This window comes from Mytilus galloprovincialis, chromosome 14, assembly GCF_965363235.1.
Source record: "Mytilus galloprovincialis chromosome 14, xbMytGall1.hap1.1, whole genome shotgun sequence".
In the NCBI taxonomy this organism is placed as follows: domain Eukaryota; kingdom Metazoa; phylum Mollusca; class Bivalvia; order Mytilida; family Mytilidae; genus Mytilus; species Mytilus galloprovincialis.
Window position 1 is genome coordinate 51,719,318 of NC_134851.1, and position 26,712 is coordinate 51,746,029.

The following is a 26,712-nucleotide window of genomic DNA, read 5'->3' on the forward strand; positions in this document are numbered from 1 at the left end:
AACATTAACAACAGACTTATTATAAGGTATTATTTATTGACAGGGTGGATTCAGTGTTAACATTAACAACAGACCTCTACAAACATTGTATGGACATGAAGGGGAAGTTACTGCTGTGTACATTTCTACAGAACTTGACATGGTAGCTTCAGCATCAAGGGTATGCATACATATTTTGCTTGCAGAAAGAATATCAGATTTTTGCAAAGTTTGTGATGGATTTACTAAAAATGAACTGAGAAAAGGGATATGAAGGTTTACAGGAATCAAAATTTCATAATATATAATCTGCAAAAATAAACTGAATCAAATAAACATAAAGTGTATTCATGTTCTCCATCTTAAATGTTGAGGATTCATTTTAAGCTCACAATTTTGTACTTCAGACATGCAGTTTGTTTTCATATGAGTCATCTGTGAAAAGTTAAACGGTCAAATAAAGTACAAAGTTGGAGGGCGTAATAGACCCAAAATTTCAAAAAGATTTTTTTTATAGTAAAGTTTAGAGAAAAATCATGCATATGTGAGGGTTGTAAATAAGACTTTGATAATTGATTTATTGGTCTAGCTCTAAAGCTGTTACAATTTCTTTATTGTTACAGCTTTCAAAAACTAGGTACCCTGGTATATTAAATCTTTAAGCGGTGATTTGCTTTTGCGCCAAAATAAAACATTTCATTTGCACCAATAATACAGATAAATTGTAATAAAAAATAGTTTTATTCAAAAGAGATGTTTAATGATAACTGTAAAATACAGATTTTGATTATATAATAAAACATATTCCCCTGAAATCAGGGATCGTAACCATAATTAAAGCACTATACGCTGGAAATAAAAAATTACAGACTTACCTATATTTTCTCTATCAACAATAAAGAGATGTGATATTATTTCCAATGAGAGAATTATCCACCAAAGTACAAATGAAGTGGATAAAAGCCATGACAGACAACCATACAGCCTTCAATAACCCATGCCGTATAGTTCGTAATAAACAGCCCAAACATAAAAATATAACCAAACCATTCTAAAAAACTAACTTAGAATTGACAATGTCCATCTTGAAACCTCAAAAATGTGAAAACTATATGATTTTAAACCTGAGTGATTCTCAGTTTCATATTAAAAAAGGTATGAAGTTGCTTAGAATTATCTGAGGGAATACATTTTTTTTTCATTTACGATGTATAGCAATAAATATTTTAAACTTTGGTTGTCTCAAAGATAAGTTCTATTTTGTAATTGTTAGTTAATTGCACATATAGATATACTAGATTATAAACATATGATATTTGGAAGGAAAGATTGTAATATGAAGGACAAAAATATATATCATTTATGAATCAAAAAATTATAAATACTGAAAGTTGCTTCATGATACTCAAAATACAAGCTTCAAATAATGAAAGAAAACCCTCCTGTTGCAGGATGGAACCGTTATTTTACATACAGTTAGAAGGGGCCACTACATGAAAACCTTGCACCCTCCTTGTGCCATGGGATATACTTTACATATACCATTGCTAGCCGTGGACGAGATGGGGAGGATTATTCTCTATTGTCATGAGACGTTCCCTATTGATCCAAAGGTAAGGACTATTCTCTATTGTCATGAGACGTTCCCTATTGATCCAAAGGTAAGGATTATTCTCTATTGTCATGAGACGTTCCCTATTGATCCAAAGGTAAGGATTATTCTCTATTGTCATGAGATGTTCCCTATTGATCCGAAGGTAAGGATTATTCTCTATTGTCATGAGATGTTCCCTATTGATCCAAAGGTAAGGATTATTCTCTATTGTCATGAGAAGTTCCCTATTGATCCAAAGGTAAGGATTATTCTCTATTGTCATGAGAAGTTCCCTATTGATCCAAAGGTTAGGCCTATTGATCCAAAGGTAAGGATTATTCTCTATTGTCATGAGATGTTCCCTATTGATCCAAAGGTAAGGATTATTCTCTATTGTCATGAGAAGTTCCCTATTGATCCAAAGGTAAGGATTATTCTCTATTGTCATGAGACATTCCCTATTGATCCAAAGGTAAGGATTATTCTCTATTGTCATGAGATGTTCCCTATTGATCCAAAGGTAAGGATTATTCTCTATTGTCATGAGACATTAGAACATTAGGGTTCAAGGTTGTCTATCATCATTAGATATAAGAAGATGTAGTACGGTGACCGAGTAACGAAAAGTCGCTTATTTAAGGAGTTTAATTGTCATTCGGACTATACGGCTGTAAATCACAGTATTGGTAGTTCAAATGTTAAACTTAACATTTTGACTTGTCGTCAAAAAATCGTACGGTGCAATTTTCGTAAAATGGGCTTTGAAGTCCGTTAGTTTACTTGAACGAAAAATCGACAAAGAAAACTTTTGAGGTCAACATTGTAAAATAACAGCCGTGATATGATTTCTGTTATTATATACATTGTTGTTACACCTTATTCATGTTATTTTAACGATTTCAAATAAAGTTTATCAAAACTAATTCGTTATTAAAGAGTTTTTGTAAAATTTTAACACTACGAATACTTTGCATTTAATAGAGTACGTTCCAATTTAATTTCATATTTTTTTTAACGCAAAATGTAAAATAATTAAAATTTATATAATATTTCATACATTTGTACCTTTATTAATCAATGATATCGTATTTATTTGTCTCAGATGCATTATTTCAGCAATTCAAGCCAGACAAAATTCATAACGCTCATATGACGGAGCTATTCGAAGCTCATATACAGCCTCTTATAGATACATATACGCAATTGGGATGTGATGTATTACTTACATTTACATACTGGGATATGTACCTTGAAATAGTAGACATTTATCTGTCAAATGTTAGAGCAGAATAAGAGGGAAATTGGTTTCGTCCTTGAGATTGTCATCTCAAATGTAACATTATATTTTTGTAACCAACCGTACCGCACAAAGGTGGATACTCGATATGCTTCAATTTTCTGAGAACATTCAATCACCTTTTATAGATGGCTACTTTGCTTTTTAGACAGATTCCTGGACATTTTAACAGTACTATGACACTACAACAGAAAAGACCGTTATAAAAGCCTCAAGGGGATTAGGTGGCACTGTAGACATAACAAATCAAGAGTCTGCGATTGTTAGATGGACCCTTACTAGACATTTCATAGAATCTACTAGTCGTGTAATGCTAAAAAGGGATGGAATTGCTGCAAATTATGCAATTCACAAGGAAAAACAAAGCTAACAGCAACGAAAAGAGATGAAGAACTTGTTATTGTCATTGTGAATCATCTAAATGATCAATGACTTATCCCTTTGGTGTAGAATCCCACCCTCAATGTCTTATCAATATCTCTTTTTAAATGCATGCTTCAAGACATATTCGAGGTTCTTTGCTCACAGTTGTCGAGGAAGGCTTGAACATGTCTAAACATTTTATCACTAGTGCTCTTTCTTAAGATCACAAGGAGTTTTTATAGTCCAATATCAAAGTCAAACAGAAAACCTTAAATATAAATCGGTTGAAATACTTTCAGGTCGCATAAATCCATAACTTGTGATTAGACGTGCACTGATTTCGGCAAAATGTAGAGATGATGATATCATAGAACCCCTTTTCAAAATGACGGCACTATGAGAAAATCATGCAAGTCGGATTTTGTGAAGCAATTCGAATCTTAAGTCTCTTGCGAACTTTTCCTACCTTCCTTTATACCATCACTCGATCACAACTTACACAAGAGATAGTATGGCATTGGTTCAATTTATTAATGCTAAAAAATGTAAAACATACGGCGATCTTGCAGCTTACTATTAAAAATATATGTCACAATGAATTTCTATGGCGCACATAGTAGCACATGTTTTTGACCGCTATGACACGAAAAACCCTATAAAGTCTGCCTAAAGGGAACGCTGCACAGAGACTACATGCAGCTTCCATCAAAGTGTATCAGATTATAGAGCGGAGAAGTATTCCTGACTGGAAAACTTTGACAAATCACCTGATGTGAGCTTTACATAGTCAGAACGTTTGTTAATTCCGAAGTTGTCAAAGTTATTTATAACAACACTCTTCGTGGCTGTCGTAGCTTGTTCAGCACTCAAGAGAAGGCCTATACCCAATGCCTTAAACTTTGACACGGAGTTTAGGGAAATGTGAAAGAGTGGAAGAACAATCATACGGACCTCTTATACAATTGTAATTGTTCTGTTTGTTCGCTACTATAAAAAAAAAAGGTCACATACAAGCGAGTTGTGATTTCAGATGTTGGACATTAGTAGTGTAAATGATAGGCGGAGATTTCCACCCATTCAATAACTATGTGTCTGTCTTTCCCCAACAATTTGTAAACTGTTGCCTGCTGCACATGTACTAACCCTATGCTATGCAACTTTGTCTCTGTTTGGAGTAGGTATATTAAATAACTGTCTACAAGATTTCGAAGGACACGCACGGTTATTTCAGTTGTTTTTAGAGTTTCGGTAATATTGAAAATGATGTAGCCCTTGTTTTGACATGAAAGATAATTTCAAAGGTTTATAATCAGAACTATCTCTTTAAAACCACTCCATCATAATAATTGTTCAAGTTTATCACCAGTAAAGATGTAAGTTTAGTCAGGTTACCTTCCTGCGAGACGGCACTGAAACAGTATGTTTTACGTACTTCGTTTCAAACTAAAAAATTAGACCGCATTACACATGGCTAAACCCCTATCCGGTGACCTTTAGAATACGGTTGGCGAGAGTAAAATGATGCATTACACCCCGTGTATTTTAAAGGGCATATTTCAGCAGAATTCTTGCAGGATCGTGTGTCTTCATGGAAAGGAAAATCTGCATGTGAAAGAGTCATGTGTTTGTTCACTACAAAACCTTACATGTCCTGGGCTTTTATCCTGTAAAGGGTCAGAATTATGAAAACGTTTCATATCATGTTCCGTGACAATTAACCAGAAGATATAGTTCTGTTGTGTGGATCTGTTTGATTGGAATTTTGAATTGTAACTATTTTCGAAGTATTGAGTACTTTGTAGTTTTAATGAATTTCATGTATGATCTTATGCAAAATATGCCTTCATGACAGTAGGAGGCAGGTAAAAATAATATTTATCATTTATTGATGAGGTTGAATGTCAGCCGGCAAGGTAACTATTGTAATTTTAACAGAATATGTGTTGATCTTGTGTAATAGAACAAGTATTTGAAAAACGCAAATTTCCAGAAAAAATCGATTTCTTATTCATTTTTTTTTTTAACATTTTCGAGATAATTCATTGATATAAGAAAATGTCTGTATCTAGAATTTAACCGAAATTGTTATATATTTCTTCAAATTGTGAAAGTATGGAAGAAAAAAATAAAAACAGAATTTGATCTTTGACCCCATTTTATGCAAAACTGTTACCACATTTCTTTTTGACGACATCGATATTTCAATAGTACTCATTTTTCCGAATCCAATGATATATAATATAGCCATATAGTATGTTTGACGATTAAATCTAAAAAATATTGGGTCTGGTCACCGTACTAATGTGGTATGAGTGCTATAAACATGATGGATAGATAAAATCATGACCCAGGCAGAAATGTTCAGAATGTTCATTGATTGATTGGTATTTAACACCACTTTCAGCATTATCGTGCTATTAAATGGCTTTCAGTTTTGATTGGTTTGAGTGCCCAAAGAAAAAACCAGAAGTTTTGGTAGGAAAACTGCAAACCTGGTCTATTAAGATTGGAGTCTAGTGTGCCTGCTGTGTATTTTGATCTTTTCATGTGTTGATAGTTAATTGTCTCCTTTGTAATCATACTACATCTCCCCACTTTAACATTGAAGACTGTTAAAATTTTTAAATTTTGTTTGTTTTTTGTAAAGAAATTGTTTTAAAAATAGTTGTTCAGGGATTTTTATTCGAGCGCAAAAATTGAAAATTTTTTGGTCGTATATTGGTATCTTGTATGTGTCGTCATCGTCGTCCGAAGACATTTGGTTTTTATACGACTGCAAAATTTGAAAAATTTTTCGTCGTATATTGCTATCACGTTGGCGTCGTCGTCGTCGTCGTCGTCCGAATACTTTTAGTTTTTGCACTCTAACTTTAGTAAAAGTGAATGGAAATCTATGAAATTTTAACACAAGGTTTATGACCACAAAAGGAAGGTTGGTATTGATTTTGGGAGTTTTGGTCCCAACATTTTAGGAATAAGGGGCCAAAAAGGGCCCAAATAAGCATTTTCTTGGTTTTCGCACTATAACTTTAGTTTAAGTTAATAGAAATCTATGAAATTTTGACACAAGGTTTATGACCACAAAAGAATGGTTGGGATTGATTTTGGGAGTTTTGGTTTCAACAGTTTAGGAATTAGGGGCCAAAAAAGGCCCAAATAAGCATTATTCTTGGTTTTCGCACAATAACTTTAGTTTAAGTAAATAGAAATCAATGAAATTTAAACACAATGTTAATGACTACACGAGGAAGGTTGGTATTGATTTTGGGAGTTTAGGTCCCAACAGTTTAGGAATTAGGGGCCAAAAAGGGACCCAAATAAGCATTTTTCTTGGTTTTTGCACCATAACGTTAGTATAAGTAAATAGAAATCTATGAAATTTAAACACAAGGTTTATGACCATAAAAGGAAGGTTGGTATTGATTTTGGGAGTTTTGGTCCCAACAGAATAAGGGGCCCAAAGGGTCCAAAATTAAACTTTGCTTGATTTCATCAAAATTGAATAATTGGGGTTCTTTGATATGCCGAATCTAACTGTCATGACTGTGTATGTAGATTCTTGATTATTGGCCCAGTTTTCAAGTTGGTCCAAATCGGGGTCCAAAATTAAACTTTGTTTGATTTCATCAAAAATTGAATAAATGGGGTTCTTTGATATACCAAATCTAACTGTGTATGTAGATTCTTCATTTTTGGTCCTGTTTTCAAATTGGTCTACACTAAAGTCCAAAGGGTCCAAAATTAAACTTAGTCTGATTTTAACAAAAATTGAAATCTTGGGGTTCTTTGATATGCTGAATCCAAAAATGTACTTAGATTTTTTATTATGGGCCCAGTTTTCAAGTTGGTCCAAATCAGGATCTAAAATTATTATATTAAGTATTGTGCAATAGCAAGTCTTTTCAATTGCACAGTATTGCGCAATGGCAAGAAATATCTAATTGCACAATATTGTGAAATAGCAAATTTTTTTTTAATTAGAGTTATCTTTCTTTGTCCAGAATAGTAAGCAAGAAATATCTAATTGCAAAATATTGTGCAATAGCAAGATTTTTTTTTAATTGGAGTTATCTTTCTTTGTCCAGAATCAACTTAAATCTTTGTTATATACAATATACAATGTATATTCACTTTTTACTACCAACTGATAAATTAAAATAATCTTTACCATTCAGTGATAACAAGCAGTTTTTTTACATCTTAATATTTTATGATGTATTTAAATGAGTAGTTATTGTTGCAAACTCCATTAGAAATTTTAATTGAGATTAGTTTTGGAATAAGGGAAAGGGGGATGTGATTAAAAAAATTGGGTTCAATTTTTCTCATTTGAAATTTCATAAAAAAAAAGAAAATTTCTTCAAACATTTTTTTGAAAGGATTAATATTCAACAGCATAGTGAATTGCTCTAAGAGAAAACAAAAAATTTAAGTTCATTAGAACACATTCATTCTGTGTCAGAAACCTATGCTGTGTCAACTATTTAATCACAATCCAAATATAGAGCTGAATCCAGCTTGAATGTTGTGTCCATACTTGCCCCAACCGTTCAGGGTTCAACCTCTGCGGTCGTATAAAGCTACGCCCTGCGGAGCATCTGGTTGCACTCTAGAGTAAAAGTTAATAGAAATCTATGAAATTTAAACACAAGGTTTATGAACATAAAAGGAGGGTTGGGATGGATTTTGGGTGTTTTGGTCCCAACAGTTTAGGAATTAGGGGCCATAAAGGGCCCAAATAAGTATTTTTCTTGGTTTTCGCACAATAACTTTAGTATAAGTAAACAGAAATCTATGAAATTTTAACATAAGGTCTATAACCACAAAAGGAAGGTTGGGATTGATTTTGGGAGTTTTAGTCCCAACAGTTAAGGAATAAGGGGCAAAAAAAAGTCCCAAATAAGCATTTTTCTTGGGTTTTGCACAATAACTTTAGTATAAGTTAATAGAAATCTATGAAATTTTAACACGAGGTTCATTACCACAAAAGGAAGTTTTGGATTGATTTTGGGAGTTTTGGTCCCAACGAATTAGGGGCCAAAAGGGGCCAAAATTAAACTTTGTTTGATTTCTTCAAAAAATGAATTATTGGGGTTCTTTGATATGCCAAATCTAACCGTGTATTCAGATTCTTAATTTTTAGTCTTGTTTTCAAATCGGTCCACATTAAGGTCCAAAGGGTCCAAAATTAAACTTAGCTTGATTTTAACAAAAATTGAATTCTTGGGGTTCTTTGATATGCTGAATCTAAACATGTACATAGATTTTTAGGCAGTTAAGCTGCCTTATGCGAGCACCCTGGATTTGTGTGCTACCCAGTAAATGCTGAAATACGTGCCATTGTTATCATCTAGCTGGCTACTGTGTTATTTATAACTTATTGAACAGTTTTTTCTTACATTTCATTCTGGATTACAAAAAATATGACCAGAAAAAACTTAAATGATCGTCGATTTTCCCAAAAGTTTTGAAGTTGCACATAGGAAGTAGAGCACATTAGGAATCCTTATGTAGTTTATTATCCCCTGATCTTTTGGCTAAGAAGTCAAAGAACAAATGTATGAAATATTTAATCGCCGAATATCTCTAAAGACAAGTAGTTAAGATTTCCCAAATTGCAAAAGTCGTAGGAATATTGTTTGTCGTCAATACGTAGTCAACTACGTCAGTAGTCTATTAATATAAGTTCAACTGATCACGCTGTTGGCGGCAATTTTGAATTAGAAGACAAAATTTCCGTATCTTTTCAATTTGGACGCAGGGGTTCAAATTAGCGGTGGTCCGAGGTCTGCGACCTTCCACTTTTGCAGTCGGACTTTCTACTTGGTTACTAGCAACGCCCGACATGCCCGACGGACCTTGAAAGAAAATAAAAAAATAACTTTTTTTACCAAAGTTTCCTAATAAACTATCTCAAACTTATTTTCATCATTACTGTTCATGACAGCAATTTTCAATTTGTTAAACCGCAAGCTTTATACAGAAAATCGCCGACAAATAATGTGTTAATCCGAGTAAAATCGTATCTCACAATCTGTCAAAAACAACATTGAAAAAAAATGGCTGCCGCGAGAAGACAATTACAATATCGGATCCGATTCCAGAACCGGATAAGGGTAATCCGGGTTTTGGCTATCAGCTAAAAAATCCAGACAGGTGACAAAATACATCTATGCATGGTAAATAAATATAAACACTAGAATAGAAAACCAAAAGATATATGTAAAAAAAAGAAAAAGTAGAAAATATTTTGTACACCAATTTTAATGTCAAAATCCATTGTATTGGACCAATACAATATGACAGCTGGGAACAGTTTATCTAACAATATATATGTTCCTGGTAACAGTATAAATTTTTTTTTATCAGTGATAAATGTTGGTAATGCATGTTAGATGCTTTAAAAGTTAAACATATTACTGCAATTTCAAGGGGTATTTTTTCTTCTCAATTTTGATAGGTCAGTTAAAATAGCTGGAAGTTTCTCATATATAAAAAAAATGATGTGAGATGATTGCCAATGAGACAACTGTCCACAAGAGACCAAAATGACACAGACATAAACAACTATAGGTCATCGTACAGCCTTTAACAATGAGCAAAACCAATGCCGCATAGTCAGCTATAAAAGGCCCCGATAAGACAATGTAAAACAATTCAAACGAGTAAAACTAACGGCCCTATTTATATAAAAAAATATATGGAAAAACAAATATGTAACACATAAACAAACGACAACCACTGAATTACAGCCTCCTGACTTGGGACAGGTACAAATAGTGCAACTATATTATATGATACCTGAATGTAACCAAATAATATGATATATAGGTGGAGTCCATTGGGCCACTCGACCTCCTCCTGTTTGATAACTTTGAAACGGATGAGATCCCCACCCCTCAACCATATACATTTATGTATGAGACTAAATAACTAATCAAATGAAATATAGGGGAAGTCCATAGGGTCACCCCACCCCATCATGTTTAAGAACTTGGAAACAGTCGAAATCCTCACCCCTAAACTATATTTATTAATGTATGGGACAATATATATATAATCAAATGAAATATAGGGGAAGTCCCTGGGGGTCACCCCACCCCACCTCTTTGAGAACTTGGTAATGTTCGAGATCCCCACCCCTAAACCATATATCTTCATGTAGGGGACAATATAACAAATCAAATGAAATATGTAGGGGAGTCCCTGGGAATCACTCCACCCCTCCTATTTGAGAATTTGGAAACGGTCGAGATCCCCACCCCTAAACCATATATATTCATGTATGGGACAATATAACAAATCATATGAAATATAGGTGGAGTTCGTGGGGCATTTCTTCCCCTACCGGTTTGAGAATTATAAATCGGTTAAGATCCCCAATCTTGAACCATATATATTCATGTATGGGACAATATTTCAAATCAAAGGAATAATAAGGGGGTTCCTATGGCCACTGTACACCCTCCTGTTTGAGAACTTGGAAAAATTTGAGATCCTCACCCCTTAACCATACATACTAATGTATGGGACTATATAACAAATCAAATGAAATATAGGAGAAGTCCCTGTGGTCACCCTACCCCTCATGTTTAAGAACTTGGAAACAGTTGGGTTCCCCACCTCTAAATTAAATGAAATATAGGGGGAGTCCCTTCAGTCACCCCACCCCTCCTGATTGAGAAATTGGAAACAGTCGAGATCCCCACCTTTAAATTAAACCATATATATTCATGTTTGAGAATTAATCAAATGAAATATAGGGAGAGTCCTTAGGGTCACCCTACCCACTCCTGTTTGATAACTTAGAAACAGATGAGATCCCCACCCCTCAACCATATATTTTTATGTATAGGACAATATAACAAATCAAATGAAATATAGGGGAAGTCACTAGGATCACCCCACCCCTTCCTGTTTGAAATTTGATAATGGTTGAGATCCCCACCCAAACCGTATATATTTATGTATGGGACAAGATAAAACATTAAATGAAATATAAGGGTAGTCCCTAGGGTCACCCTTCCCCCTCTTGTGTGTGTTTTGAGAACTTGTAAAAGATTGAAATACCAACTCCTAAACTAAACCATATTCATTCCTGTTTGTCATTTCAAAAAGATTGAATGACATACAATGTCAAACTCATAGGCGTCACATATGCATGTCACTTCGCTAGACCTAACCAATGCGTACTAGACCTTGCCCAATTTCAGGCGACCATGAGAATGAATAATTATGAGAGCTTTGTTTGGAAGACTTCGTAACAGCATTATGTTACAATCATTTTATTGATGGAAAATAATTAATTGGTTTAAAGAATTTACCTTAATTATAATTTGAATGATTTCTGGTCCTATAAAGATTTTCATTTTCATATGGCTCATTTTAAAGAAAACATATCTTTCAAGCCCAAGACTGTTTTTATAATTACCTGTCATTTTATTCCAAACTCAGACATCATAGATGAAGGTGGGGGACATTTACATTAACTATGGACAGGTTAATCAGACCTCACCTCTGATCTCTGTAGTAGTAAACATTTGTCTGATTTGTGTCTCATAACTTTTGTACTGTTGAACACAAACTCAGTTTTCTTTCCAGGGAAGCAAGTCCATTCATACTTTTACAAGCTCGTACTAAAGTCAACTTAAACTACTAACAGTCAACTAATACCGACGTTAACTATCAACTAGAAGAACTGCAATCATTGCAAACTTGTACCACTGCAGACTCATGACCATGAAAAAAATATACTTGATATATGCGTGGCTTTTAAAAACTTTGACAAAATATGAATTATTTGCCTTAATGATTAATATTAATTCATTAAATGAACATAAATGTACATTATATGAATGTTTGATGTTTGTTCTCTTTAAAGATCTTAAAAAAAAATTGAAGCAACATTGCCACAGTTTTTATAATTATGCTTGGCTTGGTTTTTGGTTAACTGCCTACAGCGCTTACAGTGCTTTGATTGATTCTGGGCCCATTTTACAAGTTGGTCCAAATCGGGGTCCAAAATTATTATTATAAGTATTGTGCAATAGCAAGAAATTTTCAATTGCACAGTATTCCGCAATAGCAAGAAATCTTCAATTGCACAGTATTGTGCAATAGCAAGAAATCTTCAATTGCACATATTGCGCAATAGCAAGAAATCTTCAATTGCACAGTATTGTGCAATAGCAAGAAATCTTCAATTGCACAGTATTGCACAATAGCTAGAAATATTCAATTGCACAGTATTGTCCCATTTTCAAATTGGTCTACATTAAGGTCCAAAGGGTAAAAAATTAAACTTTTGTTTGATTTTAACAAAAATTGAATATATGGGATTCTTCAATATGCTGAATCTAACCATGTATTTAGATTTTTAATATTTGGGCCCGGTTATCAAATTGGTCCTCATTGAGGTCTTAAGGGTCTAAAATTGAACATTATTTGATTTCATCAAAAATTGAATTCTTGGGATTCTATGATATGCTGAATCTAACCATGTATTTAGATTTTGGATATTGGACCATAATAGGTAGATGTCCAATTTAAAATTTTTTAGTTTTTGAGTTTAAGTTCTTAGACCACATTCATTCTGTGTCAGAAACCTATGTTGTGTCAACTATTTAATCACAATCCAAATTCAGAGCTGTATCAAGCTTAAATGTTGTGTCCATACTTGCCCCAACTGTTCAGGGTTTGACCTCTGCTGTCGTATAAAGCTGTGCCCTGCGGAGCATCTGGTTGGACATTTATCATATTCAGTTCAATATTGAAAAGGATGCAAACAGAGATAAGGCAAAACATGAAAATTTTTAAAAAAATGTGTAATGATAAAAATATGATTATTTTTATTTTTTTTCAGGAAAGATTTTCTTTACATTTATACTCCATTAATGGGAAGCACTTGTTTACAGAAAAGTTAATGTATGGATTGTGTCACATGATAATTAAGGGAGATCATGTGATCACAGGAGACATTCAGGGCCACCTTACAATTAAGGAAATATTTGGGTAAGTCCGTTTAAATTGTTTGTACCAAGTCTGAGTTACATACCATCTTTCAATTTCAGAGGATTTAGATGCATCAATTATGGCCATATGATGTATTATCAAAGTAGGACAAAAGTCTTATGTATTTCATAATTCAATACAATTGCTCTCAGAGAAACTGTAAAATGTCATTACAATATATCTGGAACATCAAATTTATTTTGAAAGACTAGTAGTAAATATAATATTCCTCTTTATCTTGCTTATACTGAAGGGAGTAGAAATACATCACTTAGTAAGTTTGTATGCCAGATATAGCTGTTTCAGAGAACTGTCTTAAAAGATATAGTAATGAAACTATTGCACTGAGTCACATTTGTTGGAGATAGATATTTTAAAATGCCCTATAATAATGTTTTGTAATTGTTATCAATGCCACTTGTTTGATATAAAACATTTATATTGTAGACTAAGAACAGTCAATATGTTTCCACTCCATGTGCCTATTCATTGTTTATCAGTAACCAATAGCAACAGTCACATCTTGGCAGGAATCAGAGATGGCAAGCTTATTATTATTGGTGTTAAAAATAGAACTGATGCAAGATGACACTGACTTTGTTATTTGAAAAGAATTACTCAATCACCATAGAAATCCACATGGTTGACCTGAAACCAAACGAAAAGTGTTGGTGGTGGAACATTTACATTACTTGTTAGAAAGTGTTTATAAGGGATATTTTAAGAGACATAATAGATTAAAAGATAAATGAAATTTTAATTTAAAAGTTCAGCATTTATCATTAGAATGCAAATAGGTTAATGGTGTTTGCAATATATTTGATATAAAAATGTGTATAATAAATTATATTCATATATATAGTCATATAACCCTAAAAAGGGTTTGAACTGTATGTTTTAATCATTTGTTATGCATTTAATATTATTAAGAAATGAACCTAACATTAAATCAGTAAACCTTTTGTTTTGATGATAAATTCAACATTCATTGTAGAGACATCTCTGGGAATTTCTAACGTTTTGTTTTATTTTGAAAATTATATATATATGTATATATGTTACAGGAAATCATTGTAATTGGCGTTCTCACATGTAATTTGAAGCAGTGTAGTAATTACATGTAATCCCTAGATATTGGAAAGGATTTCATGAAATCCTTAGAATTTTGACCTAAAATTATACATATTCCCTAACACTAACATGATTTTAATGTTAGGAATGGGATTACATGAATTCATCAAAATTAGTAGGAATTCCATGTAATCCTTTATTACGCTTATTTACTGTAACATATATATATAAAAAAGATTCTACCAATATTTTTTGTTATTGTATTATCCATTCTTGCTTTAAACAAATGTATAATACAATAGGATAATTATTTCTCATACCTTTTGATAGTATTTTGCTTTTGTTAATGGTAAACATGTAGAGATGTCATTGAGTAGAAGTTACAAAAGTTACAAAGGCAAGGAATTCATTATAAATGTTATGTCTTCACTGGGAGAAACCTATATCATATTTTTCAACATCTAAGTTGATTTCAGTTACAATTCAAATTGAATTCTTACAGTGGATTGATATTCCACAGAAGCAATTTTATTATGAAATTTTTACAGTTTACTTTAATACATTTGTATCAGTACTTTCTAAGTAAAAATAAGATTGGCATTCTCATAGGCATTATTCAGTCTTTTGTTGAATAATAAATAATGTTACATATGCCTCAGAAGAGTGTAAATACATATCATATTTATAAGACTGATTTTTAATAGTCAATATTGTTTTCATTTTTATTTTTGTATACATTTGTGCCTTATTTCTAGTTACCTCAATATTTCTTTCTGATTTTGTAATTTGATGTTAGTTGTATGCTTTTAAAATTTTGGAAGGCATCTTTATATTTCTGAATTGATGTACACAAAATTTGAAAATATTTAGAGTTCTGTTTTTCTGATTTGCTTGAATTATACCAGTGCTCTACATTAGCCATGAAATATGTTTAAGAGATGGGTTACTTTAAGTAGCTTTATATTTGAATAATATTACACATGTGGATTTAGGCAGTTGATTGGTTCCCCTGACAGTGGAATTATACATCAAAGTTTAGACCTTATTTCAATATAAGTTACCAAAAATACATTAGAATTATAAAAAATATACTTATGATTTGTTTTCCTCAAAACTTTTGAAGAGCATTACCAATATGCGGTTCCTAGTAGGGAAATTATGAATTTTTCAATCAAGTTTTTTTTTTTAATTTTATGTATTTGGTCAATGAAACATTTTAAGATTTAGCTGTTCCTCAGACAGGGTTCATTTGAGCTTCATCTCATTTAAATAAATCAATGATCAACAATTATTTGTGCTTAAGGGAGGTGAATACTGTCTGTGTAAATACACAGTTATCATGATAATAAATGAGCTAGTTCCTGTTACAAGTTTTATTGTCTCAACTCTGATAAAAGTATTCTGAAACTTTGCAATATGATTTAAATATAAGGAGGATTTTGGAAAACATGATTTAAATACCGTACCAATTTTAGAGTATCTTCTAAAATATGTGCTGGTACCATAACACATACTTTTTTAAACAAGATTTCAAAATGCACAATGTAGGCTCTAAACACATATTTCAAAATTATTATTATTGGTCCCCTACCGACGAAGTTGAAGGGGTCTTTAGGTTTGCACTCTTGTCTGACTGTATGTCTGTCTGTCCTTCCGTCAGTCTGGCAAATCAGTTTTCCAGACTTTTTTTTTGTAATTCTTGAAGATATTGATTTGATTTTTGGTGTATTGTTTTATCATTACAAGTTCCAGGTCAAAGTCGATTTTCACAATCTTTTCTCCTTGTTCAGTTAAAGCCCTTTCTCTAAAATAGGATTTTTGATGAAATACTTATTAATTACTAAAATTTCTGTTCAAAGGGAAATAACTCATTTTTGAACTTTCCTAGAATTAAATTTTTTTGAAATACTTATTTTAATTACTTGATTTCTTTTCAAAAGGGAAATAACTCAATTTTTAAAAGATTTGTAAATGACATTGTATTAAAAGATAATTGATATTTTAGATTTTTTTCCTTTTCTTTACTTTAGTAAATTGTTTGTTATTTTATGTAGTTTACACCATGATAAGTTATAAATCAAGTTAGAATTTCTTTTCATTACAATGAAATTTTAACCGGTAGGGGACTATGTATTGCCATACTATACTCACAGTATGCTTGTTTAACCTAATGCATCCATTATCAGAGCTTACAAAATAAAAATAAAAAATCAGCTGTTTTATTACCAAAATTACAAGTTTTAAAACATTTTAAAGATCACAATTTTGAGCCTCATTTTCTTGAAAAAAAGCCAACATAACCTGCTGTATTTAACCATTTTTCCAAGATCACATTTCAATCTATAACATATCTCAATGTAAAGGGAAACTGTATCTACTCCCCATTAGTGAGTTTCTTGTTTACTACTTTATTTTGTCTGTAAAATCATTGTAAAGTATATATGTCAATCTAACAGGATTCATGTGACAAAGACCTCATTTTATATTTAGCAAAGTTAATTTTTATGATACTTTTTTACTGATGTATGAAGTAAGACTATCATCGAATTGTTCTGTCATCACACAATAAGAGTCAACAATTTTACTTCAATTATGGTGGCATTAGCTGTCACATTCATGTTCACTATTTAGTTGGCACAAATTTTTGAAAAACGTATTTCATTTCCCACTTGAAAATTTTTTTAAAAAATTAAAAAGAAAAAAAAATTTCGCACTTTAGTTCTTTTCTTTTTCATGCAAGCTAAAATTATAATTAAGAAAATTTACCAAATTGAATGTTTTTTAAACTTAGTTTTATTTAATTTTACATTGAGAAGTTAATACACTTCACAAACTATCATTTGAGATTGATTTAGTCAGAGATGCATTACATAAGTGATAATAAGACAGAACATGGCTGAGATTATACCAAGTGCAATAATTGTTTATAATTATATAATCATATGTTTTTGTATCTAGATTTTTATTTTGCTTTTCTTTCTGTTATATTTTTGTTACAGTAGCAATCATGTACCATTGCTGTTTCTTATGGAAATAAATATTATTTTATGCTATCAAGTTTTGTGGGGTTTTTTAATGGCTTTTGACATCCCTCCTGCATTAGAATAGTTTAAACATATTTATTTAAAGTGGATTGGGAAACAAGTTTTGCAACTGATCCCTTTCCACTTTGTGCATTAGAATAGATAACTTATTTGTTGCCATTATTTGAATAAATAATCATGGATAAGGAAAGGCAATTAGTTTCCAAATTAAGCTTTCACAAGGTAACTGGTACCTGGTCATTAAGTCACCTCTTCCTGGGGTTGAAAAACTTCATGTCTGTTGCCCATCAATAAGTTATTTCCCAAAGTTCATCAGAAGGTACCAAGACCTTGTTGATAAGTATTCTTACGAACTTCACAAATAAAACATGAGGGTGTAAAGATTCTGTGTACTGATGTTGTTTGTCATCTTAATAACGTGTTATATTGTTCTTTTATTTGTCTTTGTTCTCTAATTAATATGACTTTTACTGTTTGGTCTGTTTTCTGTGATATCCATTTGACATGGCTCTGTACTTATACATCCCATCAATATGTTGTTTGTATTCTCTTTCATTTTTGCTGGTGTGTTTTGTACGCATGACTTTTTGTGTTTCTTGGGTACATATGACTAGGCTTTGTACTTTTAAACGTCCGGCCATTATGCTATTGTTCTATCATAATAATGAAAATACTTTGAACAACAAAGTTATTGTATATCTCTTCCTGTGTGATGTTTACATTCTGATGTCATACACGCAACTCTACACTTGAGTTGATGTGAACCTTGCCATTTAATCACAGGACTTCAAATATTTCAGTCATTTATGGATTGATTTAAAATATATATATATACATTGTAAGTAAGCAATGATTGTGGTTGTTAAATTTGATAGATGCTTTTTATGCTTCTTTGTTAAATATTTTTTTGTTTTTGTGCTAATTGAGATTGCGACACGGTGATGACTGTTGTACCACTGTTTTGACAATTTTACCTATTAAGTCTGTTTTGTTCACGCATCATTGTAAACATTATGGAATTTGATGCAACTGTCATACAAGTGAGAGGTTTAGCGCTATTTAACCAGGTTCAATCCACCATTTTCTAAATTTGAAAATGCCTGTACCAAGTCAGGAATATGACAGTTGTTGTTCATTTGTTTGATATGTTTGATCATTTGATTTTGCCATTTGATCAGGGACTTTCCTTTTTAGCTCGCCTGCCCTTAAAGGCCATGTGAGCTTTTCTCATCACTTGGCGTCCGTCGTCGTCGTCGTCATCGTCGTCTGTCGTCGTTAATAATTTTTCAAACATCTTCTCCTCTGAAACTACTGAATGGATTTGAATGAAACTTAAAATGATTGTTCCTTAGATTATCCTGCACAAAGTGTGTGCTTCGATTTTTGATCTGTCAAAAAAAATAGAACATAGGGGTCAAATGCAGTTTTTGGCTTATATCTCAAAAACGGCAGCATTTAGAGCAAATCTGACAAGGTTTAAAAATGTTCATTAGGTCAAGATCTATCAGCCCAGAAATTTTCAGATGAATCAAACACACCATTGTTGGGTTGCTGCGACTTAATTGGTAATTTTAAGGAAATTTTGCAGTTTTTGGTCATTATCTTGAATATTATTATAGATGAAGATAAACTGTAAACAGCAAAAATGATCAGCAAAGTAAGATCTACAAATAGGTTAATATGACCAAAATTGTCAATTGACCCCTTAAGGGGTAAATGTCCTTTAATGACAATTTTTCACAATTTGTTCATCATATTTGCTAACTTTAAAAAATCTTCTCCTCTGAAACTACTGAATGGATTTGGATGAAACTTAGCATGATAGTTCCTTAGATTATCCTGCCCAAAGTGTGTGCTTCGATTTTTGATCCGTCAAAAAACATGGCGGCCCTTACTTTAAATAGAACATAGGGGTCAAATGCAGTTTTTGGCTTATATCTCAAAAACGAAAGCATTTAGAGCAAATCTGACATGGGGTAAAAATGTTCATTAGGTCAAGATCTATCAGCCCTGAAATTTTCAGACGAATCAAACAAACCATTGTTGGGTTGCTGCCATTAATTGGTAATTTTAAGGAAATTTTGCAGTTTTTGGTCATTATTTTGAATATCATTATAGATAAAGATAAACTGTAAACAGCAAAAATGATCAGCAAAGTAAGATCTACAAATAGGTTAATATGACCAAAATTGTCAATTGACCCCTTAAGGGGTAAATGTCCTTTAATGACAATTTTTCACAATTTGTTCATCATATTTGCTAACTTTAAAAAATCTTCTCCTCTGAAACTACTGAATGGATTTGGATGAAACTTAGCATGATAGTTCCTTAGATTATCCTGCACAAAGTGTGTGCTTCGATTTTTGATCCGTCAAAAAACATGGCCGCCCTTACTTTAAATAGAACATAGGGGTAAGTTTTTGTGTTTTGGTCTGTTTTTCTTATACTATATGCAATAGGTCTACTAAAATTGGTGTATAGAATGATTGTAAGGTGTACATGTCTAGCTGACAGGTGTCATCTAACCTTGACCTCATTTTCATAATTCAGTGGTCAAAGTTAACTTTTTTAGTTTTGGTCTATTTTTTTAATACTTTATGCATTAGGTCAACTATATTTGGTGTATGAAAATATTTTATGATCTATATGTCGGTTACGCAGGTTTTATTTGAACTTGACCTCATTTTCACAGTCCATTGCTAAGTTTTAAGTGTTTGTGTTTTGGTCTCATTTTCCTTATTTATAAACAGTAAGTCATATATATTTGTAATATTGAAGAATTGTTAGCTGTACATGTTTGCCTGGCATGGTTCAATATGTTCAATAAGGCATTGCTTACCAGGTGAGCGATTCAGGCTCTTGAGAGCCTCTTGTTAAATTTTCCTCGGGATTCAGTATTTTTTTACATTATCAAAAGGAGTTGGTTTTACTAACTAGTAATCACAATTTTGGCCCTTAAAATCTGATTTATTTTAACTGTGTTTTATGTTGTGAAAATTTGATGAAAACATTATAATTGTTTCATTCAAAAAAGATTTTAACCAATTGCATCATCATTGATGTATTTTACACCCTAAATGTACGTAACTTTCATTACAACCTTTGCATTGTTTGGCAAAATGACAGTAAGAAAATAAACAGTAATGACATCCCTTGCCAACAAATATTTTGATTGATTGATTGATTGATTGTTGGTTGCTTAACGTCCAGTGGCAAATATTTCATGCATGTTCAGGACGAGTACAAGTTAACAATAAATACAATAGGTAGGTTTTGTAATAGAGGCCATCCGTGATGTTGGTCAGTGAAATCTGAAATGCCACTGGAAAATGAGGGTATATAGGATAGGGACAAAATTTTGCCTTGCTACAGGCCACCTACGAACCCCTAAAAGAGTTGTTGCAAGGGTTCTTAACGTGCTAAGAGCATGGCACTCTCTTTACACAAGGCATCAGATTAAACAAGCGTTTTACTGCTGGTCGGAAGAAGACCAAGTGACTATTTTTCGTTTCCCCAGTCACCCCTGGGGGGTATTTTTATTGAAATAGTCTTTTCTTTTCAAACCAAATTTCAATGGGTCACATTAAAATCATGGCATACAGTTGATAAATTTTGTGATTTTTATTGAATAAGGTATACCAAGGACGTATAACTCATATAAGTCCTTGGGTATACGAAATCTTTTGGCGGTTATTATTTTGGTGGCTTCAATGTTTTTATCAGTACCCTTGCATGTGCACTTTTAAATTTGCTGAATTTATTTTAGCTATTTTGTTCTATCCGCGAAAATAAGTGAAAAATTATACCCTGCGAAAATAACCTTCTATACAGTATCGCCTATAGTCCAACATTTTCTTACCAAAATAATGTAGGTTATGAACGTATTTTTTTCTTAATAGCAATTCCAAAATGGGTCTGACTCCCAAAAAAATAATTTCAGTGGGGTTTCCCAAGTTATACTCTTTCATTTGAGCCATGCCTAGTGGCGAACTTTGCCGTACGGAGCTGGCGAGTCTTACCGAATTAATGTAGGTTGCATACATATTTTTTTCCTTAACAGCAACTATGAACCACATCAATTCCCATATGGGCATAACTCCAAAAAAATCATTTCAGGGGGGCCTTCCCCAGTTATACCCTTTCACATTTGAGCCATGTCCTGTGGCAAACTTTGCCGTACGGCGCTGGCGAGTCTTATCGAAATAATGTAGGTTGTATACATATTTTTTTCTTAACAGCAACTATGAACCACAGCAATTCCCAAATGGGACTAACTCCCAAAAATCATTTCAGTGGAGCCTTCTCCAAGTTTTACCCTTTCATTTTAGCAATGTCCAGTGGCGAACTTTGCCGTACGAAGCAGGCGAGTCTTACTGAAATAATGTAGGTTGTGTACATATTTTTTTTCTTAACAGCAACTATGAACCACAGCAATTATGAAATGGGCCTTACTCCCAAAAAATCATTTCAGTGCGGCCTTCCCACATTTATACCCTTTCATTTGGGCCATGTTCGGTGGCTATCTTTGCCCTACGGAGCTGGCGAGTCTTACCGAAATAATGAAGGTTGTATAAGTATTTTTTTTTAACAGCAATTATGAACCGCAGCAATTCCTAAATGGGCCTAACTCCCAAAAAATCATTTCAGTTGGGCCTTCCCCCAGTTATACCCTTTCATTTGATTCATGTCCGGTGGCGATCTTCGCCCTAAGAGGCTGGCGAGTCTTACCGAAATAAATAAGGTTGTATACATATTTTTTTCTTATGAGCATCTAGGAACCACAGCAATTTCCAAATGGGCCTAACTCCCATGAAATCATTTCAGTTGGGCCTTCCCCAAATTATTTACTTTCATTTGAGCCATAACCAGTGGCGATCTTTGTCCTACGGAGCTGGCGAGTCTTACCGAAAACAATTTAGGTTGTATACGTATTTTTTTCTTAACAGCCACTATAAGACACAGCAATTCCCAAATAGGCGTAACTCGCAAAAAAATTATATCAATGGGACCTTCCGCCAGTTATACACGTACTTTCATTTGAGCAATGTCCAGTGGCGATCTTTGCCCTACGGAGCTGGCGAGTCTTACCGAAATAATAAAGGTTGTAAACATATCTTTTTTCTTAACAGCAACTATGAACCACAACAATTCCTTAATGGGCCTAGCTCCCAGAAAATCAATTTATAGGGGCCTTCCCCCAGTTATACCCTTTCCTTTAAGCCATGTCCAGTGGCGATCTTTGCCCTACAAAGCTGGCGAGTCTTACCGAAATAATGAAGGTTTTAAACGTATTTTTTTTCTTAACAGCAACTATGAACCACAGCAATTCCCAAATAGACCTAACTCGCAAAAAATCATTTCAGTTGGACCTTCCGCCAGTTATACACTTATATTTAAGCGATGTGCGGTGGCGATCTTTGCCCTACGGAGCTGGTGAGTCTTATCGAAATAATAAAGGTTGTAAACATATCTTTTTTCTTAACAGCAACTATGAACCGCAGCAATTCCTAAATGGGCCTAACTCCCAAAAAATCATTTCAGTTGGGCCTTCCCCCAGTTATACCCTTTCATTTGATCCATATCCGGTGGCGATCTTCGCCCTAAGAGGCTGGCGAGTCTTACCGAAATAAATAAGGTTGTATACATATTTTTTTTCTTATAAGCATCTAGGAACCACAGCAATTTCCAAATGGGCCTAACTCCCATGAAATCATTTCAGTTGGGCCTTCCCCAAATTATTTACTTTCATTTGAGCCATAACCAGTGGCGATCTTTGTCCTACGGAGCTGGCGAGTCTTACCGAAAACAATTTAGGTTGTATACGTATTTTTTTCTTAACAGCCACTATAAGACACAGCAATTCCCAAATAGGCGTAACTCGCAAAAAAATCATATCAATGGGACCTTCCGCCAGTTATACACTTTCATTTGAGCAATGTCCAGTGGCGATCTTTGCCCTACGGAGCTGGCGAGTCTTACCGAAATAATAAAGGTTGTAAACATATCTTTTTTCTTAACAGCAACTATGAACCACAACAATTCCTTAATGGGCCTAGCTCCCAGAAAATCAATTTATAGGGGCCTTCCCCCAGTTATACCCTTTCCTTTGAGCCATGTCCAGTGGCGATCTTTGCCCTACAAAGCTGGCGAGTCTTACCGAAATAATGAAGGTTTTAAACGTAATTTTTTTCTTAACAGCAACTATGAACCACAACAATTCCCAAATAGACCTAACTCGCAAAAAATCATTTCAGTTGGACCTTCCGCCAGTTATACACTTTCATTTAAGCGATGTGCGGTGGCGATCTTTGCCCTACGGAGCTGGTGAGTCTTATCGAAATAATAAAGGTTGTAAACATATCTTTTTTCTTAACAGCAACTATGAACCACAGCAATTCCTAAATGGGCCTTGCTCCAAAAAAATCATTTCATAGGGGCCTTCCTCCAGTTATACCCTTTCATTTGAGCTATGTCCGGTGGCGATCTTTGCCCTACGGAGCTGGCGAGTCTTACCGAAATAATGAAGGTTGTATACGTATTTTTTTCTTAACAGCATCTTTGAACCACAGCAATTCCTAAATGGGCCTAACTCCAAAAAACATCATGTCATAGGGGCCTTTCCCCAGTTATACCCTTTCATTTGAACTATGTTCGGTGGCTATATTTGCCCTACAGAGGTGGCTAGTCTTACCGAAATAATGAAGGTTGTATACGTATTTTTTTCTTAACAGCATCTTTGAACCACAGCAATTCCCAAATGGGCCTAACTCCCATAAAATCATTTCAGTTGGGCTTTCCCCAAGTTATACCCTTTCATTTGAGCTATGTCCGGTGGCGATCTTTGCCCTACGGAGCTGTCGAGTCTTACCGAAATAATAAAGGTTGTAAACATATCTTTTTTCTTAACAGCAACTATGAACCACAGCTGTCAGTCGCGCATCTTACCGCTGAGCCACAGAATCAATTGCCGAAATTGTGTTTTCTTAAGTATATAGCTCTACTCTATTGCCTAGCTCTACTTTACGGCCAGGAAAGAGAGAAAAAAAAAACTATTTCCCCACTTCCAGCTTCTTTTATTTAAATAAATTTTAACATGATTGATTTTTTTTTAATTTGAAACAAAGATAGAAGATATTAGTTTAGTGTCTGTTCATTTTCCTGAACCACGGATGATAGACGGTTGCTTTATCTTTTTTTTCTTCTCAATAATGTATTTCAATACTTTCGAACAATTTGGTTGCTAGTTTTTTTGGTCTTGAATGAATGAATAATTGAATTAAATTCGCAGATACATGTTCCAATTACATGTATTGTTTAAATGATGTTGGTTTGTTGATGTAATAACTGTTATCTGTGATAGTGTTGTAATATTTGCCGCTGGACATGGATCATGTTTAACAATCCAAATGACTATTTATGTTAAAAAATGGTAGGATTGATATAGCCAATAACCTTTAAACAAGGGGGAAGACTATTTACCATATGACAAGGCGAAGAAGGGATTAGAGCAACTAAAGGAGATTGGATGGGACTTGCGGTTGGAATACAAATACTGGCGTGTGAAGTTATCATTTGCTTTTGTCATTACTCTTTGTAATACTTTGCAAAGGTTATAAGTGTAGTTCATTGTTAAACTTTACCACGACCCGTTAGTATATAGGATATTAATTTTTATACGAAAATGGTGTTTTCTTTGTTCAATAATTGCAAAATACCTACTATGCTCTGCAATGTCACTATTCGAATGCTTATCTGGGTCATTATTTAAACATTTTGCTTTATTGGAAAACACAATTTGTCTACAATGATGTTATTTGCAAAAAAACGACTAAAACATCTTTAGAGTTACGTCCCTGCTAAACTGAAGTCTTCAGGTTTCAGCTTTAGAGGTCCCAGTGAAGACATATTTTTTTAATTCTTCACGCACACACGTGCACAGTTTACGAACAAAGTTCGCAAAATGAAACATAGAATGCACTCTGAAGTATATAGATCTTAACATTTACTCGTGACTGATGCTGAACTGCATACAAACATACGTTGAAGTCATAGGTAAAAAAAAAAGGTGGGGCCTTAGCATCATGTTTGACAGTAACAAAAAGTGTATACGGTAAACGTCAATGAGACAACTATGGACCGAGCAAAATATCTAAAAGACTTTTATGTACAAGTTGGACAGTAAGATGGAAAAAAAGTTTTACGTCAATTTACCGCAACCCATCATCAAAAATATCCAAAGAAATTCAATATGCACGTTTAACGGCAAAGTAAAAAAACAAGAGTGCGGTTATGCACAGAAATATATATATATAAATAAAAATGTATATTTTTGTATATGCAATGAGTTACTAGTGGTTACGTTTTCGAAATTAAAGTTAAAGTAAAGTTAAGTTAAGTTACATTGAATATAGTACATATTTATTTATTTATTTTTACCTCCGGCAGTGAGGCGAGAACATGGGATCTTCTAGCTGTCAGTCGCGCATCTTACCGCTGAGCCACAGAATCAATTGCCGAAATTGTGTTTTCTTAAGTATATAGCTCTACTCTATTGCCTAGCTCTACTTTACGGCCAGGAAAGAGAGAAAAAAAAACTATTTCCCCACTTCCAGCTTCTTTTATTTAAATAAATTTTAACATGATTGATTTTTTTTTAATTTGAAACAAAGATAGAAGATATTAGTTTAGTGTCTGTTCATTTTCCTGAACCACGGATGATAGACGGTTGCTTTATCTTTTTTTTTCTTCTCAATAATGTATTTCAATACTTTCGAACAATTTGGTTGCTAGTTTTTTTGGTCTTGAATGAATGAATAATTGAATTAAATTCGCAGATACATGTTCCAATTACATGTATTGTTTAAATGATGTTGGTTTGTTGATGTAATAACTGTTATCTGTGATAGTGTTGTAATATTTGCCGCTGGACATGGATCATGTTTAACAATCCAAATGACTATTTATGTTAAAAAATGCTAGGACTGATATAGCCAATAACCTTTAAACAAGGGGGAAGACTATTTACCATATGACAAGGCGAAGAAGGGATTAGAGCAACTAAAGGAGATTGGATGGGACTTGCGGTTGGAATACAAATACTGGCGTGTGAAGTTACCATTTGCTTTTGTCATTACTCTTTGTAATACTTTGCAAAGGTTATAAGTGTAGTTCATTGTTAAACTTTACCACGACCCGTTAGTATATAGGATATTAATTTTTATACGAAAATGGTGTTTTCTTTGTTCAATAATTGCAAAATACCTACTATGCTCTGCAATGTCACTATTCGAATGCTTATCTGGGTCATTATTTAAACATTTTGCTTTATTGGAAAACACAATTTGTCTACAATG

The 26,712-nt window shown here is 33.3% G+C and overlaps 1 protein-coding gene across 6 annotated transcripts in view; it reads left to right on the forward strand.

Annotated features, from left to right (window-relative positions):
- Nucleotides 1-17,368, forward strand: part of LOC143058336 (neurobeachin-like protein 1) — a 133,139-nt gene extending 115,771 nt beyond the window's left edge. For all 6 annotated transcript variants that reach the window (XM_076231809.1, XM_076231812.1, XM_076231811.1 and 3 more), the window contains 4 exons: nt 44-160; nt 1,431-1,592; nt 13,096-13,244; nt 13,692-17,368. In XM_076231809.1, coding sequence (XP_076087924.1) covers nt 44-160; nt 1,431-1,592; nt 13,096-13,244; nt 13,692-13,833 — 570 coding nt within the window. In that variant the 3' untranslated portion in view covers nt 13,834-17,368. The remainder of the gene's footprint in view (nt 1-43; nt 161-1,430; nt 1,593-13,095; nt 13,245-13,691) is intronic.
- Nucleotides 17,369-26,712: the final 9,344 nt, after the last annotated feature.